We start from the raw sequence: 18,592 nt of genomic DNA, 5'->3' as shown, positions 1-18,592 counted from the left end.
TGGGCGTGGAGACCTGCTGCAGCTCCACAGAGCTTGCCTGTGTCACACCCGGAGCAGAGCTCAGCGCCCAGCCCCAGCCTGGGCAGACCCAAAGAGCCTCCCAAGCTCCTCAGCCTGCACAGATCCATTCACATGGATCTGGCTTTGGAAGAAAAGCAGCTGTAAAAGCATGCCCAGGTGGATTTTGAACCCCTAAAGCCCTCATGGCCCTGCAGCCTCTGAGAACTCAGCATCCACAGGGACCTCCAGGGGCAGAAGGGAAGCCAACATCCCACTGCTGTTCGGAAATTCCTTCTTGTAAGACAAGGAATTTAAAAAAAAAAAACCACCAAACTCCCAACGAGAACACGCAGGAATAGAGGATGCTCCAACCCCCAGGCTCATATTTTTATATTTTTCATATATTTGTAATCCTGCAGTTCTTTAGTGTATAACTCTGAACTCCATACACAGTGTGAGCTGCTGCTTCCCCATTTTGACAGAACAATTCCTCTCCAGGCCTGGGAATCAGGGGCACCTCACAGTCTCAGGCCCCGAGAGATGTAAACAAAAATGAGTTGAGGGGGAGGAAACTTGGGGTAAATTACTTCATTACCTGAAGCTGTAATTGGAAGATTAACCCCCGATATGCAAAAGGACCAAACTGATAAAAGTGTGAAAACTCGTGACCCGCCATCCATTTTTTGGGGTATCACCCCTGGGAGGCTTCATCTGCCCGAAATATACCTGAAGGCCCTTCAACAAACAGAACTGCTTTTTATTCTCCTAACTCTGTCTGGCCTCAGCTTCTGGTGGCCCAGGTGTGAGGGCCTCGGCGCAGCTCTACCTTGTCACAGCACTCGACAGCCTTGGCGTACTCCCGCAGCTTCAGGTAGCACATGGCCAGGTTGAGGAAGGCGGCCAGCAGGAAGGAGTCAGAGGCTTTAGACTCCATCTCAGACAAGCCATACTCCATTTCCAGCCAGGACACAATCTTCCCATACTGAATCACTGCCTGCAGGTACTTGCCTTCCTGAGAGGAGCAAGAAAAAATGAGGTTCAGTCTGTCCCTGGAGTGTCCCGTGAGCAGGTGAAGGTGGAATGTGGGGTGTTCAATAAATACAGGAAAGGAGGGGGATCCCAGCTCCTACAGAAGCAGCAGGTTTGGGAAAAGCTGAGTCAGAACAGTGGGGAGCTGGGATGCTCCAGCTGGGGAGGGGAATGCGAAGCCCCTCGGCGCTGGGAAGGGTTTGATCTGCTGTCCTGCCCTGCAGGGAGCACACAGAGCCAAGGCAGTGCTGGGGAAGGATGAGATATCTCGGGGAGCATCAAGGAGCGAGAAGAAGGCAGAGGGAGGGCAGGACTCTCCCTCCCCAGCCCTGTCTGGGAGCACATGGCTTCTCTGACACCAAATCCAGTCCCAGCTCCCCTCCTCTGCCACCTCCACGATCACAAACCTTGAAGTACATCGTGCCCTTCTCCTTGACCACGGCTGCCTGCTCCAGCTTCTCCTTGGTGTCCATCTCCCACGACTCCTTGGCCTGCAAAGGAACACTTGGAGCACTCCCAGCGGAGCAGAGCAGCCTCCCCTGCCCCAGCAGGACCATGCCACTCTCTGGGACGGCGTGGTCACACCTCAGGGCTCATCAGGGCTGCACCACAGAGCCTGGAGACAGGTCCTGCCCCTGCTTTGGCCAGAGTGATGGCACGGGCAGGAGACACATCCAAGGATGTGAAAATCCCATGGACTTCTCCTGTATGCCGTCCCCAGCCTTCTCATGGGCACAGCCAAGCTGGATGTGCCAGCTTTTATCTGTGCAGCTCAAGGGGGGAAAAAAAAAAAAAAAAAAAAGGAGGAAAAAAAGGAGGAAAAGGGGAATGAAATCAAAGGAAAAGAAGAAAAAATGAGAGAAAAAGGAGGGAAATGGGAAAAAGGAGAAAAAGGAGAAAAAATGGAGAAAAAATGGAGAAAAAGGAGATAAATATTGAGAAAAAAAGGAGAAAAAAGAGGAAAGAGGAGAAAAGAAGAGAAAAAGAGGGGAAAGGGAGGAAAAAAAATGGAGAGGGGGGAAAAGGGAAAAAAAACAAGAAAAAAATTTATAATAAAAAGAAAGTACAAAAGGACAAGGTTAGGAACAAATAAGACACCCAGCCTTGGCCCTCAGCCACAAGAATAAAACAAACCAACAGAGAAGAACAAACTAAGAACACGAAGCTCCTCGGTGACGTGTCCACTTCAGCAGGGGTTGGGCTGCAGCCACGCCAGGGACAAAGGCTGGAGCCTACACAGGCCCTGACATTCCTGTAACCCAGGGAGACTGCAGCACCTCTGCCCTCACCTTCTCGAAGCTCTTCAGGGTCACCTCGTACACCAGCTCCGCGTTCCCCTGGATGCCGTATTTCGGCTTCCCCGCCTCGCCAAAGCCGTACCTGCGGGGCAGGAGGAGGCACGCAGAGAAGGGGGGAGAAAAAAAATCTTATTTTCAGCAGGGCTTGCCCATAAATGCACAGTTAGGTTGCCACTCACAGTTCTCTAACATTTTGGGGACAGGGTGATGTTAGCGTCCATGAGCAAAGGTCCCTGTGGATGTACAGTGCATAAATTGGGAATCAAATCCCTTCTGGCTGCATCAAAGCCACGTTTATGCACAAGCCTCTGGTCATTTCCAGGGGTGAAGACATTTTCACCTCAGACACAGCACTTGGGTAAAGCTCTTTCACCTGTTTCTTTTTTTAAAGCATCTCAATATTCCTGTTTACATGCTGCTGGTCACTCTCCTGCAGAGAGCTATTTGCAGGATCACCATCTCCCACAAGGGCTGGAGGCTGAGACCCACCCAGCATCCCAGCGGAGATGTTCCTCACCGTGGGCTGAGGTAGAGGATGCAGTGCTCTCCCCTCTGCATCTTCTCCAGGGCCTTGTCGATGCCGATGGGGATGTCGTGGTCCTCCCCTTCGCCCACGACGAATTTCACATCCTTGCAGTCGAACCTGCGGCCGCCACAGAATCCCTCCAGGTGAACTGCAGAGGGGCGAGAGAGGCAGGATGGCAGGCAGAATCACCCAAACCTGGGAGGAAGGTGGCCTCCAAAGTGCCTTAGAAAGCGTTTTGTAAAGCATTTCTCCCAAAAGTCAGCAGAGCCTGGAAGAGGGAAGACCCAGGACCGGACAGGAGGGATGGGGGGGGCTTGGGAACATTGCTGAAAAGCAAGGGAGGCATATCTCGTCTAACCAAGGACTAAACAACAGATAAACATCGTGACTAATATGTTCCCCTCGTACTCAAGTGCACGAGTCAAGTCTTACTGGAACTGGATATTGCTCCTGGCACGGCGCCACGCAGAGTTTATCACGGTGATTACAAATCTTCTATACTGTGCTATACTGCCTTGACTCCTGCCTCGAAAACAAGGCCGTGTTCTCCCGACTCTGAGAACTCAAAGTACAAGATAAACTTTTTTTTTTTTTTTTTTTTTTTTTTTTTTTTTTTTTAATCTTCAACCAGGAGCCGTGCTGTTCCAGCCCCAGACGCTGGCAGAAGCGCAGGCAGAGCGGACACTGGGTACCTGGCACATTCACCACCTGGCACTCCTGGCTGGCTTTCCACAGCAAGATTATTCTTTGTTTATTCCAACCTGAAGACGTTCCAGGCTTTGGGGACACTTTTACAGCCTTTGCATTCTGCTTGCAGGGTAAAAGGCATGCACACATGCAGGCAGGCATCAAGTAAAAGCAATTTCACAAGGAACTCTTACATACTGTTTAAAAAAAAAAACCAAAACAAAAAAAGCCAAAACAAACAACAAGGAAAAAAAGGCTTTGTATGAGGAAAAAATCACAACTGTGCCTAAAGGTTTTGCAGCCTGCAAAGACATGATCTTTACCTTTGCTTGAGGGGAACAGAACGCAACCTGAGGTGCTGCAGGGCACTGAGCATCCTGCTGTGGTGGCAGCTGGGGGCAGGACAAGCAGGGCACCAGAAAGAGCCGTGAGGGTCTGGGCTCTGCACGGGACAGCTGCAGCCTGGGCTGAAGGAACTCTGTGTCCATCCCCTGCCCTGGGATCTACAGAAGTCCTCAGGATGAGAGGCATGGACCAAGCCAGACCTGCCAGCCCCCATTCCAAGGGCAGGAGAGAACCCAAGGATGGGCTCCTCACTGCAGGGGCAGGACACCAGGCTCTGCCTTGTCACCTCCTCCTGCCACCGAAGCCATGCTGGGACTCGAGCAGAGGATGCTCAGGTGCTTGCCAGCTCCCTGGGACACATCCTGCATCCATCACTGGTGCACAGTGACCTCGGTGGTCAGGCTGCTGTGAGCTCACCCAGCTCGGGACGAGGACAAAACCCAAATCCAGCTCCTCCGGGGACAACCTCTGCTTTTGCACTACCCAAACCCACGCTGGCTGGGGTTTTTTTAGGCACAGAAAATGTGGAAAACTCTGGCTAAAACACAGCACCCTGCATCCCCCTGCACGTTCCTAGAGGGCACAGATCCATAATCCCTGACCCCAAAAGCAGCACTAGAGCTCCCCCAGGTCCCACATCCCCTGCTGGATGCGGTGGTGACGGGAGGATCCACTTTAAAACAGGATGCACAGGGGGCTGTTGTGATCCTTCCTTCCAAGGATAGCTCTGCTCTGTTTTAATTGCGCAGAAAATACACCGAGCACCGGGGGGAAAATCTCCGCTTGGGTTTCCAGGAGTGGGTCAGCTGGTTCAGCCGCTCTTGGATTACAGAGAAAAAAAAGTCACTGAAGGAACATCACTCCGGTTGCAGCTCTGACTTATTGTTCTCTCAGTGCCTGCAGCGATTTTGTTTTTGAAGAGCTGAGAACAGAGTGTACTGAGTGCGGCTGGCACACGAACTTGATGTGCTGACAGCAATTTGTACTCAGATTAAAAACGGAGAAGGAGGAGGGGTGGTGGGGGGGGGAAGGATGTAACAAAAGCTGGAATGCCAGATTTCAACTGCAGCACAGGTTTCAGGGACCAGAACTGGGATTTAGGGTCTGTAAAACTTAAAGCCTATAAAAACCCTGGAGGTACTTGCTCCTGGAAGCGTGGTTTCTTCCAGCCTAATTCCAACGCCTCCCAAAAGCTGAGGTGAACCAGCACAGCCCTGCCCCAGGGTGGACTGCTGTGTCCCCACAGCTGCTGTGCCACCCCCAGCACAGTGAGCACCACTCAGACAGCAGAATCTGAGTCAAAAATCTCATTTTTTCCTAAAAGAAAGCCTCGTTAGAAGAACCAGCCACTGAAAGCCGCGAGCTTTATAAGCTCCCACAGCTCAGATTCAATTTCTCAGTCGCTAAAGGGACTTTAGGATTTTTGTGTACAGGAGCTCTGGAATTAAGAAAAGAAAGTAAAATGCCTCCCATATGGAGCGAGCTGTGTGTGTGTGTCTGAGAGGTTCTTGGGAAGGAAAAAGCCCCAAAGCCCAGTCTGCCTTCCCCTGTCCTGCCCCATGAAATATCTGCTCCAGAAATGGGAGCAGAAGAGGGAGAGCCCAATGGGATGTGAGCTCCTCATCCTCCCGTGTCAGCTGAGACCAACCCCTTGGAATAATTTCCTTCCCCCACCATCAGCAGCCCGGTGGCCATAAGGGAAGGAAAAAGCCCCATTCTGTAAGAGATGAGACCCCCCAAAAACACCATCAGCATTGGAATGGGGAGACCAAAGAAGCTGCTGAGTGTCCAAAATACTCAGCAAGTGTCGAGGGAGGAAGGGCTGGCAACTGATGGAGGCAAGGCAGAGGCAGGGGTTTTGGCAGATCCCAGAGCACCCTGGGCACTGCACTGGGATGCAGAAGGGTCGAGGGAGACGACAGAGCCCTGAAACCCCACGGGGGTTTGCTCCTTCCACCCTCCCCACAGCCGCTGCCTGAGCAGCTCCGGGGTTTTCCTGAGCTTGCTGGTTTTCCAGCCAGCCCTGCAGGGCAGCACCTCTGGCAGAGCCACCCCAAGGAGAGCCCAGAGCAGCACCCCCAGGCGCTCCCCTGGCCTCTGGATGGTGTAACTGCATCCCACCAGGGTGCACGGCCACCTTCAGCCTGCGCACTGCCAGCAGCTCCTCGGCAGGGATCAGCTCAGCACGGGCTGATCCCTCCAGGTGCCCCACAAGGGACCAGCACTCACTCTCCACGGTAGCACCTTCATTGGGGTTGGAGTAACCTTCTCCCTTCTTCTTGATCCTCCGGATTATCCCTCCGTCCTCAAACAAGTCCTCGCCTTTGAAGTCAAGCAGCTCGACCTAAAAAAAATAATAAAGAAAAAGTGGGCAGAGAGTAGGGAGGGGGAAAGGAGAAGAGAAAAACAACAGGAGAGCCACAAAGCAGCAGTTCATCCCCTGGCTGGAGAACCAAGCCAGCTAATTCTCCGTTCAGCTGACGAGCACAAGTTGCCCATAAAACCCAGATCCAAACCACAGCATTATACAGGGGATTTATTAGAAACTGGGACACATCCAGTACCTGAAGCATAACGCAAAGTAACAGCAAAAATAAGTTTATTGAACCTGTAAGGGTACAGCAGAGCTGCTGCTGGAAGATGCTGTGAAAGTCCCACAGCATGGGCAGGAGCTTCCCCTTCATCCTCTGATGGGACCAGCTCTGACCCTCAGCTTAGTCCACACTCGACTTGGAAAACCTGAGCCTTAATTCAGGACAGACTCCCTCCTCCTGCCGTGTCCCAGGGAGCCCTGCCCAGGGAGCCTTCTGTGCCAAAAACTTAATTTTCCTACCACCCCTCGGCACCAATGGATTTTTAGCACCTGGAGGCATTTCCCAGCTGCTTTCTCCTTGCCATGAGCATGTTGAAACCAGGAATCTGCCCACTCCCCGCCCCGGCAGCAGGACTCCCCTGAGCCGGGGTTTCAGTCCCAGCCTTCCAGCTCAGACACACATTTCTGAGAAAGCCCTGGCAGCGGTTCCTGGAGCAGAGGGACACGTTTCAGGAATCCAAGCTGGGCTGGGTTTTTTTGGGGGTGGTGTTTTTTTGTTGTTTGGGCTTTGTAATATTACTTTTTTTTTTTTTTAAACTTTGCTTTATTTTATTTTTCTTTTTATTTATTATTATTATTAATAATAATAATTTTTACATTTTTATTTCTGAGCTGGCTGGCAAGGCAGAAAGGGAGCCAGCTTGCTCGAGCACGCCCCAGCTCACCAGCATTACTTGCCTCGAAAAAGAGGGTGGCATTGGAGGGGATTTTGGGGGCGCTGCCAGCAGAGCCGTAGGCGTACTCGGGTTTGCAGAGCAAGTAGCAGATCTCTCCCTTCTTCATGGTGGCCACCCCAATGTCCCAGGCCTTGATTACCTGACCTAGGAGAAAGGCAGATGTCAGGCACGGGGGAGCAACCAGCAGCCCAGGATCAAAAGCCAGCCCGGCCGTGGCAAGGACGGCACCCAAAAACCCCGCAGGTTCACAGGTCACTCAAGGCAGGGCTGACTCTGTCCAGCCCTCCTGCCACAGGGCCAGCTGATGCCCCTGCCCCAGGGCGATCCCACCCTGCGCCAGCCCCTGGAGCAGCCCTGCACCAGCTCACCCTTGCCCAGGCTGAAGATGAAGGGCTCGTTCCGATCGCGGCTGGAGTCAAATTTTTTCCCGTTGGCCAGTTTCCCTTTGTAGTGCACATAAACCTTGTCTCCGATCATGGGAGACTCGTCCTCACTCCCAGCTCGTTTAATGATCTGAGAGAGAGAGAAACCACCCGTGAGCTGGGGCCACGAGAGAGCAAAGGGTGAATATGGAGGGGAGAGAGATACACACACTGTGCATTTACATTAAAATGTATTTATACACCTGCATACACACCCCAGTGCTGCCCTAAATAACAGCAAGGCTCGGGGGGGGAGCCATTATTTTCCCCTAAATTTGCCCTTCATCAGCTGCTAAAAACAAATCTCAAACTGGAGCCCCAGCAACAGAGCTGGCCAGGGCTGGGAGCAGAGACCAGTCCGCACTGGGTGGATGAACACCGCGGCTCCAGACCTGCAGCGAACGCAGCTCCGCTCGCTCTCTGCCCGTACACATTTTACTCACAGGGGTGTGTCAGTTCACTACTCACTCCTTGTCAACACTTTTTTCTGAACGCTGCAGCCGGGAACAAGCAGTTCTCGAGCTGAGGATGGAGCAGGGGAGGATGCTATTCTTGGAGGAAAGGTCCTATTCAAGTGGAGAAGTGCGAGTGCTGAGGAGCAGAACTATCCAGAAACGGCCTTGAATATGAAAAAGGGGCTGTGGAGCAGACTGGGTGACCTCACTAATGTGCTCTTTCTAATGTCTGTGAGTCACACACAGAAATGCTTTGCGGATTTACAGCTAATAATCTGATTAGGAACACAATAGCAGCGAAATTCACGGAGCAGCCTGGGCCCACCAGCCTCAACCACCACTCCATCCTCCTTTACTCCAAGAAACACTCAGCCCCTTTGCCTTTCAAAGGAAAGAAGTCAATCCTACAGCCCTGGAGCTGTGACCCTGAGGGCTGGGGATGCAGCCCAGCGAGGTGAGCGTGCGCCCCAAAGTGCAGGAAGGCAGAAGCCCTTTACCTTCAGAACCCCTCGGTCCTTGGACGGTGTGATGTCCTCCCCTCGCTCGGCCAGAGCTGCTGCCTGCACCTCCCCTTCACTCTTGGTGGCCTCATCAGTGGTCATGGTCTCCTTGGACCTGGGGGGACACAGCACACACCCCGTCAGCCTGGCAGGACCACGGGAGGTGGTGGAAGAGGAAAGGGTTTGTCACCCTGCATGGAAAGACAATGCACAAGCAAGCATTCTCCCCAAAAAGTTAAAGCAAGCCCAACACCAAAAGAATCCCAGCTATTTGGGTGGATAAAGAGAAAACTCACAGCAAGAATCTAAGGAACTGGGGGGTTTTTGGGCAAACTGCTGGAGCACTGCGCTCCCAAATGTCACCACATGAGCAGCCAAGGTGCCAGAAAAGCCACGTTTTCCATTGAACACAGACTTTTTCCAATGGCTCCCGGTGCAAAAAAAAAATAAAAAAAAAAAAATTGCCTACAGTTTCAAAAACATATTTCCTGATGATTTCCTTCAGACCATGGGGCTATTTTGGTAGCTGCACTGCTGGGCGACACATCATCAAGGAAACATGTGACGGAGAATTAGAAAGCGATGGGTTTTTTTTTTTTTTTAAGACATAAACCAGATCTATTAAAGCCACTCTAATTGCAAAACTTTCCCACAGTCTTCAGCGTGGAAGCTGATGTTAACCAGCAGGAGGAATCATTCATTTGGGGGGATTCAAAAAGGGCAAAGAAAGGATGTTTTCAGCTCCGAGCACAGATAAGTCGCGCTGCAAGAAGAATTGCTTTCCTCGCACCCGGGTGGAAAGGGAAGGAGTGGAGCCCGGCCCCCCCAGCACAGGAAGCCACCCAGACACAAAGAGCCCTGAAATGGAAGAAGCAAAGAGAAAAATAAGGGAACTACTTGTTGCAAGGCTCAATTATCACAGTCTTTGGGGTGATATTTAATGGGATTCTGCGTCTGCTCCCTTCCCTCTGAGCCGCTGGGGTTTCAGGTGGGGACATCTTTTTAAATAAAGAGTTTAAAAAGCAAAGCAACATGTGGTGAGACCCATTATCTCACAGGTATTCATTGGAAAACGCACCATGGGTTACTCTGAAAGAAATGTTGGATGATGTGGGTGGTGGAGCACTGGTTACCCAAAAGGGTGATGGATGCCCCATTCCTGGGAATATTTGGGTGAGTTTGGACAGAGCCCTGAGCAACCTGGTCAAGTGGAAGGTGTTCCTGCTCATGGTGGGGGGGTGCTGCACTAGACAGCCTTTAAAGTTTCCTTTAAAGGAAACGTTTCATTTTCCAATGCCAGCCATTCCATGATTCAGTGATTTGGGTGCTGGGATGGTCTCCAAGCCACCACAACCTGGTGGAGAGGCTTTCTCCTGGAGAGGAGTCAGGAGCTGGTGGTGCCCATCCCATGCACCAGCTCGGGGCTTCCCAGCACAGATCCTGTGCAGCACCAGGGACACATCATCCAAAAAGCGCCATGAGAAGCCCAAAAATCAGGGAAGCTTGCCCAAGAACCTCCACCTCCCAGGACAGAACCCCCCCAGGTCCACCAAGGAGCCACCGCTGGGATGCAGGAGACGGACTGGGAGGTGCTGGCTCCGGCTCGCCGCTTGCTAAATCCCACCAAGAGACATCTAAAAATACACCCTACGCATCCTTCTCATTATTTTTCGACGTAAGCAATTAGAGGAGTCATCCAGGGAAGCTGGCCAAGGCGGGCGGGAGGGGAGAGGCTCTGCGTCAGCAGCGGTGGGAGGGATGGAGCCCTCAAGACCCAGCTATTAAAGATGTGGCCCACGTTATGAAAGAGCTCACGCCTCCTCCGTCCAGCAAAAACGGCTCCAACTAGGTTAGAGAAAAGAGTGCGCTGCTCCCACTTATCTCCCATTTGGAGCGACGGGAGGAGGTTGGCCAGCGGCCAAAACCCCAATTAATTTGAAACAAACAGTTGTAGAGAGGGGGAAAAAAAAAAAAAATAAAATCTGCTACTCCCCGAGGTTTAAATAGCGAGCAGGCAGGGATGTCACCGAGCACAGTGAGCTTGCTGGTGGTGTCAGAGCCTGAATCTTTTTGTTTGTGTACTCTGGGTAGAGGGAGGGCATTAATTAATTACTCTGTGCAAAAGCCCCTGGGTGTTTCTGACACCCCAAGCAGATCCTGCTTTCCCGTTGCTGCTACCACCCACAGGATTAATGCTGTAGGTCAGTAAATGAAGGCAGGATAAAGCATCCTCCCTCCCCTGAACATCCACACCGCTCCGTTTCCCTGGGATATAAACACGGGTGGGTCGGAGAAGCACAGAAATCAATAAGAACAAACCTTTCCATTTTACAATCCCCTCCCCACGCGGGTGTTGCTGTCTCCCAGCACCCAGGAATAGGTGAAAATCCAGAGGGGAGAATGGGATGCAGATGTCTGACCCTGGGCTGAGGACAGACAGGTATCACACATGCTAAGGTTTCACCAACCACACGATCCCCAGCCACGTTTCCTAGAAATCGGCATACCGGGAATTTGCCAGCTCCAAATGGAAACTTCATGTTGCAGATCCCTCCCAGAGGCTCGCAGGAGGGGAAAGGGACGGGGAAAAAAAGGCTGGGCAGGGTTTGGGGGGGGTCTCACCTTGCCACCATGCGATCGTTGGAGAAGGTCTGAAGGTGCAGGGAGAGTCCAGGCCCAGAGACACAGCAGGGAAATTCCTGGTTAGAAGAGAGGGAGGACAAAAAGGAAAAAAAAAACATTAAAAAACCACATGTGCTTTATTCTAAAACGTTCAGGATTTCAGAAGAAGGGAGAACTGAGCAGTTTTGAGCCACAGATCATGCTCCACCACAGTCAGAGAGGGGTGATGAAGACTATGGTCAAAACCTGTTTGGACTCGCTGTTTCCACAAAACAGCATCTTACCATCAGCTTTAAAAAACAAAATAACAAATCAAGGCTATATCCTGCACAATTGTTTCGCTGGGATGAAAATGAACAGGATGAAAAAATAAGAACTGGCTGCTCTGGGGTTTGTTTCTTAAGCCCCACTTAGCACAAAGCACTTTCACTTCCACGGCACCACACCAGCCCTAAAAGCCTCGGATTGCAACACAGGAGGGAGTTTCTTGAAAACGCAAAGGTCAGGCTTAAAAACAACAAATCTGAAAGCACAGCAGGGGGATGTGGGGCCCTGGATCCCGGTGATCATCACCCAGATCCCAGCCCCTGGAGCTGGGCAGGGCTGCACACGCATCCTCCAGCACAGGCTGATAACGAAGAATAACCCAATTAGCGCAGCAGCTAATCTCACTGTCCCACAGTGGATTGCTTCCCCTTCCATCACAAGAACTACTTTCTTCTAATAAAATCCCTTCTTGCTGAGCAAGCTGTGCCTGTGCAGCAGGAGAGGGAAGAGCAGAGCAGTGATTTCTGCTGGATGAGGGTGTTTCAAGACACCTCAGGGCCAGCCTGCTGAGCAGGCACCAAGGAAGGTGATGGTAATGAGTTAAAATAGAGATTTCTAACGAAATATGACCGTCCTGAGATGGACAAGCAGCTCCACATAATCCTCAGCTGCATCCCAACACATAAGGACATACCCAGACACTGAGTGCCATTTCTCGCACTCATACGTCACAATTAATTTTTTTATTATTATTATTTTTTTTTTTTACTCCTGGCCACTTGACTTTCTCCCCCTCCTTCAAAATAAACAGGGAAGCCATAAAATTGGAACCATTGTTCACCAGCTAAGAACTCCTTAGCAAGAAACTGGATCAACTCACTCCCGAGCGCGCCCGTTGTGCGAGCGGCCAACGCCCCGGCGGGCCCGGCACGGCACCTTCTGTCCAAACCAAAATGCAAACAGAGCTGCTTGAATTGCCCAGCACCTTGAGAAGCCCCCGTGGCACCCAAGGGTGAGCCCTGATCCAGCAGGGACCGAAGCACAATCCCTGGTTTCCTTTGTCCACGGCCAGTCCCTGCGCTGGGATGGGCACCGTGGGGACCCTGGTATCCACCAGTGCCACCCACGCCATGGGGACACTCCAGAGAGGGATGAAGCCCCCAGCCACCTCCCAAGGACCAGGAGGAATCTGCCTCTCACCACAAAAACAGCAACAGGGGAAGGTTTGAAAACGATTAAGTGGATAACGAAGTGAAAAAGAAAACTACTGCGCGCAGCTCGCTTAAATACAGCGGTGGATGTTCCCATCGCCCTGGCTTCGTCGTTCTGCCTAGTTAATATTTTTAAGCTTCTGAAATGGTTTTATTTAAGGTTCAAGTCATAACTAATTTATTGGGTTTTTTTAAAATATGTGGAGTAAGAGGCTGTTCCTCAGCTGCAGGGAGAGGGACAAGTGAGCAGGGTGGGTCACTGACCCTGCCAGAATAAATATCCCAGAATAAACATAAATATGGGTTCAGTCTCTCTGCATCCCCCGGAGTGAGGCGAACAGGCCCGTGCCAGCAACACACAAAAGACATTCAGAGAGGAGTGGTCTTATCCCCCCAGTTTACAACACAAACCCATTAAAAATAAGCTCCCTCTTCTGCTGGTTTTCTAGCAAGGTAATGCTCGCTTGGTGGTTTTCCCAGGCCACTTCAAAATTAAAAAATAAATAAATCGGAGGGATAAAGCTCTTCTGAACTCTCTTGTGAGCAGCCTGTGGTCCATCTCCCCCCGAGTGGGTACCCAGAGACACGACACCCTCAGATTTCATGTGAAAGGGAATCAAGGAAAAAGCAGCATTTTCTTTCCTCCCTCCCTTGTTCTGAAGGACAGACACACTGGAGAAAGCAAACTCCACGGACATTTATGGATGGCTGCTGTCCCCAGGACAGAAGGTGCCAGGGGCAGGATGAGCTGAGGATTTCACACAGAGATGCTCTGCTGCTCCTTTCCTACCTGCCCCCGAAGCCACCCCTGGCCCCAGCAGGGATTTCAGCTGCTTCCACCACAAAAATCACAGCAAGTCTCCGCCACGAGAACAGATCCTCAAAACACCAGAAAAACCAGGAATGCCCAAAGTCTTTGCTCTGCACCAGCCTGCACCCATCCTGCTCCTGAGAGGCTGACACAGCTTGTGATGATGGCTAAAGCAAAATAATTAAAGAAATATAGTAATAATGAGTGTATAAACAGCTGTTGCACACCAGCCTGAGCTTCTTGGGAGATGCCTGGCAGGGAGGCCAAGCACCCCAAGCAGCTCAGAGGCCATAATACAGAAACAGGTAACAGTGGGGAATGCAACTTCCTAAAGCTTTCATAAATCGGGATTATGTAACTGGACAAGAAAAAAAAAAAATATAATAATATAGCCAAGCAGGTTATATAAACCATCTGTAAAATGTGAGAAAGTACTTGACATCCCACTACCCACTCCTTGGCACCCTCTCACTGGGTTTTCTGCCACCAAAAATGAGCGGGCTCCTTTCAGTCGTGTCTTCTCCCCTGGTCAAAACAACCAGGGAGAACAGACCGGTCTGGTTTTTTGGAATGAAATATTCCACCTCTGGCTGTTAAATGTGAAGTTTCCCTCCCCATCCAGCACACCAAGTGAAGCCCAAGCCCTCCACGGAGCAGCCTCCTGGCAGCAGCTCCACCAGTGCTGAGCAAATTGAATTTCAAGTGACAGCTTGGGGGGAGATTAAAATAAATACAAAATGGGGATAAACAAGAAGCTCCTTGTTTGCCAATTCTGCTTTAATTTAGCCTTTTCTCCGGAATAAGCGTGGCAATTAAATTTGGATTTATTTAATTTATTTTTTTCTTCGTTTCTAAAAGCATCTCGCTGCTCGCAACAGATTCGGGGTTTTCCCCAAGCAGCTTGCAGCCAGGTGACCCCTGGCAGTGGGAATGCTGTGTTTGATGATTTATCCCCACACACGAGGGCTCGGCAGCACCTGGAGCATCCCAGAGCCGAATCCCAATGGGGGGAATCCCCAGCTCAGCATCCGGCACTGCCGCCAGCAGCTCTGGCACCCAGAAATAACTCAGCACCCAAACCCATCTGCACCAGGGGCCTATAAATTCCAAATTACTCTGGGCAAACCCGGATTATTTCGGGCAATCCCCATTGAAACGCCGGCCTGCTCCGGTGCCTAATGAGGATTTCTTGGAGAAGCATCCCAAGAGGACAAACTGCAGGAGGGGACCGGGGTGGCACTGCCACGGCTGGGGACGCTGTGAGGAGCACGAGGGGCAGAGGACACCGCCTTTGGGGACAATGCTGCAGCACCAGCAGGTCACCCCGAGCCTGCCAGCACAGCGGTGACAACAGGCACTGACACACACACACACACACTGGTGTGCATCGCCTGGGGAGGGGAGGGAGGCTGAGCCCACCTGGGCTCCTTTTTGGGACGGTGTCACACCCTAGGAGTGACGCTCTTTGCCAGGCAGTGCCTCCCAGGGCTCTTTTTATTACGTGGTTACGTTTAATGTGAATCAAAAAGCACTTGAAATGAGGATATTTTTCCATCTAAGAGCAACACCGCTATTTACAAAGATGGGACGCTGCAGGTAGAAGACGATTTAACTGCAGTCACCCACCGTCCCAACTCTTCACTCCTGACAGTTACTTTACTATTATTTTCCTAATTTTCCAGCGCACTCGCTTGCAAAATCAGAAATCCTTACTGATCACAATTACTGGTTCTGGAAAAAGCCTGTCAGCTCCATGACAAACAAGATACATGAACAACTTGTACGGCAGAGCACTCGTGGCCACTTCTGCACACCCACAAGCACAGAGCATTAAAATAATAATAAAAAAATCCTTGCTAAGTAATATCTATTTCCCTGTTCTGTGCACAAGATCAGTAGGAGCTTCACAGCTCCCTCAAGGGGCTGCAACAGCTTCCTATAAATCCATGTACCCGAGAGTGACTATAAAATAAAAATTGATATAAAATAGTATAAAACGAGAAATAACTGAGGACAAACTATTTTTTTCAAACCGTTTACAAAATATTTTTCCCCTGAGCCAGCCTGGGAGCTGCAGCCAGCCCGAGGACACCTTGGTGCCAAGCATCTCAAACCTCCCAGAAAACTTTCTCCTTCTGCAAGCAGGTAATTAATTAAAACGCACGTAACTACACAGCAGTGACGTTCCTGAGGGTTGCACTTTGCTTTTTGCTCAGGAATTGCCCTTATTTTTTTGGCTTGTCCCAACAGGAAGCTGCTCTGACAGTGCTGGGAAAGGACCTCGACATGACTGAAGTGTGTGCTGGGCAAACACAGCCTTGGGAAGATGAGGTTATCTGCATTTATTCTTAAAAAAACAATCAACTAAACAAGAAAAGATAGTTTCTTGAGCAGGATGGGCACCACGAGCAGCCTGTACCGTGCCAACCTTCCCCGCTGGACCCCTCCATCCCCCAGGCCCAGAGCCACCAGCGAGGCCAGGGGCTATCACCCACCCCTCCCTGTGCTTTTCTGCAGAGGAGAAAACTTCTTCACCCACTCCCCAGAAATCTGCTGGGGTTTTTTTTTCCACGCCACCACGTATTTTCCACAGCACAAACCCCATCTCCATCACCCAAACCCTCAGAAAAGTCCTCGGCCGCTCCTTCCTCCACCATCACCCCTGGCTGCTGTGAGCACCCAGCTCCATCACACCCTTGCCTCGTCCTCCTGCACCCCTCAGGGTGCTGCCATCACCCACCACGCTGGGGATGAGGACCAGCACCCCTTCAAGGACCAGCAATGCACCCAGGACCCCTCCATCCCACCTCTGTGCTGCAAAACTCCTGCACCATTTGGATTCCTGCTTAGCTCCACACTCCTGGTTTACCCCCAGGAGGTCGTGGACGTTGTTCCCTCTCTGTCAGGGATGTTTCTGTCCTTTCCCCAGAAATGTTGTCCCATTTCCAGGGGAGCAGGCTGGGAACACAACCCAAGTACCTCTGAGCTGCAGCACTGGCACCCAAATCAAACTCACAGCACCTTTGGAAAGAGCCCATAAAAGCCAGCTACAGGCTCTGCCAGACGGATTTAATGATTTTTTTCTCCCCAACAGGACAGGGGAGGAGGCAGGAGGGAGGCAGATTTCTCATGTTTTAAAGGAAGGAGCAATCTGTGCTTTTTTTAACTTTTAGTGCCAGTTCCCAGGTTGGCTTTGATACCCCAGTGATGTCCTCATATCCCCCTCAGGTTTAACAGCTCATTAAGGTGAGACACTAAAGCCATAAAGCAGCTGCCGTTAAAAATATAAAATGTCCACCTTTAAAACCATAAAGTATCAGCTCCTGGCTTTCTTTTTTTATTTTTTTTCCATTATGTTTTATTTTTAAGGGTACTTTTATTTGCACCGGTGGGGACAGAAATACAGTGCAGCGTTGGAGCCTCAGCTGGAAGCTGCAGCCTGGGGACACACCGATGACAGACACATCTCCCACGAGTTCCTACAGCCCATTGTGTAAAATACAGCTTCCTGGGAAGAGCAAGCTCACTCGAACGTGCATTTTAAAAAACAGAAGCTCTGGAAGAGTTTTTATGCCCGGAGAGGAGGAGAAAAATCGCAGAAACTTAAAAAAAAAATAAAAAAAAAAAAAAACCAAACCACTTTTACCTGTGCAACCACTTCTACCTGCTGCCCAAGGCTCTGTATAGTGATGCACACACCCTGCGGGCTCGGTGAAAGAAACGTTTCGGGAGCCTCGGACGGGGAGGTGAAGCGGGGAAAACAAAAATCGCCTGCGACGAGCAGCATCCCGGGTGTACCGGAGCGTCCCGGGAGTACCGGAACCTCCTGGTGTGTACCGGAGAGTCCCGGGGTGTACCGGAACATCCCGGGTATACCGGAGCGTCCCGGGAGTACCGGAGCGTCCCGGAGTGTACCGGAACATCCCGGGGTGAACGGAGAGTGCCGGGGTGTATCGGAGCGTCCCGGGGTGTACCGGAACATCCCGGGTATACCGGAGCGTCCCGGGTGTACCGGAGCGTCCCGGGTGTACCGGAGAGTCCCGGGGTGAACGGAAGAGTGCCGGGGTGTACCGGAGAGTCCCGGGGTGTACCGGAACATCCCGAAGTGTACCAGAGAGTCCCGGGAGTACCAGAGCGTCCCGGGGTGAACCGGAGGGTTCCGGGGTGAACCGGTGCGTCCCGGGGTGTACCGGAACATCCCGGGTATACCGGAGGGTCCCGGGGTGAATCGGAGCGTCCCGGGTGTACCGGAGCAACCCGGGGTGTACCGGAGCGTCCCGGGTGTACCAGAACATCCCAGGGTGAACCGGAGCGTCCCGGGGTGTACCGGAGCGTCCCGGGTGTACCGGAACATCCCGGGAGTACCGGAGCGTCCCGGGTGTACCGGAGCATCCCGGGGTGTACCGGAACATTCGGGGTGTACCGGAACATCCCGGGGTGTACCGGAACGTCCCGGGAGTACCGGAGCGTCCCGGGAGTACCGGAGCGTCCCGGGGTGAACCGGGGCATCCCAGTGCCTCCAGCTCCGCTCGGGCAGCGCTGCGGGAACCGCTCCCGGCATCACTGGGGGGGGCTCCGTGGGGCAGCAACCCCGCTCCTATCCTCACCCCGGAGGTCACCATCCCCTTCCCCAGCTCCCCAGCCCCACACGGGACGCCGATGTCCCCCACCGGTCCCCCCCAGGCGGGGTCCCCCCCCAGCCCCACCCTTCCCCAGGGTACTCACCCCCCTCCCGCAGCGCACTCCTCCGGCCGCACGCAGGCTCCCGCGGGACCGCACGGCCGCGCCCAGGGCACCCCGGGCCCGCGGCTCCCACCTGTCGCTGCCGCTGTCGCCGCTGTCGCCGCCGCCGCCCGGCTCCGAGTGGCCCCGCGCGCCCGCCCGGCCGGGCCGCCCCGCCCCGCGCCCCGGCCCCGCCCCGCGCGCTGCTCATTGGCCCTGCCGCCCGCCAGTCTCACGTCCCGCCTTTCCATTGGCTGCGGCCCCGGCGATATGCAAATGAGAGCGCTGTGCCCGCCCCCGGGTGAGCGGTCGCCCGGGTGGCAGCGGCGGGGCCGGGGACAGAGGGAGAGAGGGACAGAGGGACAGGGAGAGAGAGACAGAGACAGGGGGACAGGGGGACAGAGGGACAGGGGGACAGGGACAGGGG

General features: G+C 52.5%; 1 protein-coding gene across 2 annotated transcripts in view; it reads right to left on the bottom strand.

Moving 5' to 3' along the window:
* The window catches only part of FKBP5 (FKBP prolyl isomerase 5), a 22,171-nt gene extending 3,879 nt beyond the window's left edge, over window positions 1–18,292 (bottom strand). Inside the window, exons 1-10 of one of the 2 annotated variants that reach the window (XM_040085875.1) lie at window positions 18,169–18,292; window positions 11,155–11,231; window positions 8,530–8,647; window positions 7,524–7,668; window positions 7,157–7,299; window positions 6,115–6,229; window positions 2,845–3,001; window positions 2,319–2,409; window positions 1,437–1,520; window positions 827–1,012 (exon numbers count right to left, since the gene is read on the bottom strand). In XM_040085875.1, coding sequence (XP_039941809.1) covers window positions 827–1,012; window positions 1,437–1,520; window positions 2,319–2,409; window positions 2,845–3,001; window positions 6,115–6,229; window positions 7,157–7,299; window positions 7,524–7,668; window positions 8,530–8,647; window positions 11,155–11,165 — 1,050 coding nt within the window. In that variant the 5' untranslated portion in view covers window positions 11,166–11,231; window positions 18,169–18,292. Of the gene's footprint in view, window positions 1–826; window positions 1,013–1,436; window positions 1,521–2,318; window positions 2,410–2,844; window positions 3,002–6,114; window positions 6,230–7,156; window positions 7,300–7,523; window positions 7,669–8,529; window positions 8,648–11,154; window positions 11,254–18,168 lie in introns of both variants that reach the window. The other variant, XM_058423522.1, reaches the window with a different exon arrangement.
* Between the last annotated feature and the right edge of the window lie 300 nt (window positions 18,293–18,592).

The sequence above is a fragment of the Hirundo rustica genome, chromosome 24, assembly GCF_015227805.2.
Source record: "Hirundo rustica isolate bHirRus1 chromosome 24, bHirRus1.pri.v3, whole genome shotgun sequence".
NCBI lineage: Eukaryota > Metazoa > Chordata > Aves > Passeriformes > Hirundinidae > Hirundo > Hirundo rustica.
Note: the sequence above shows the minus strand (reverse complement) of the source record. Positions and strands in the feature narration are given on the sequence as shown.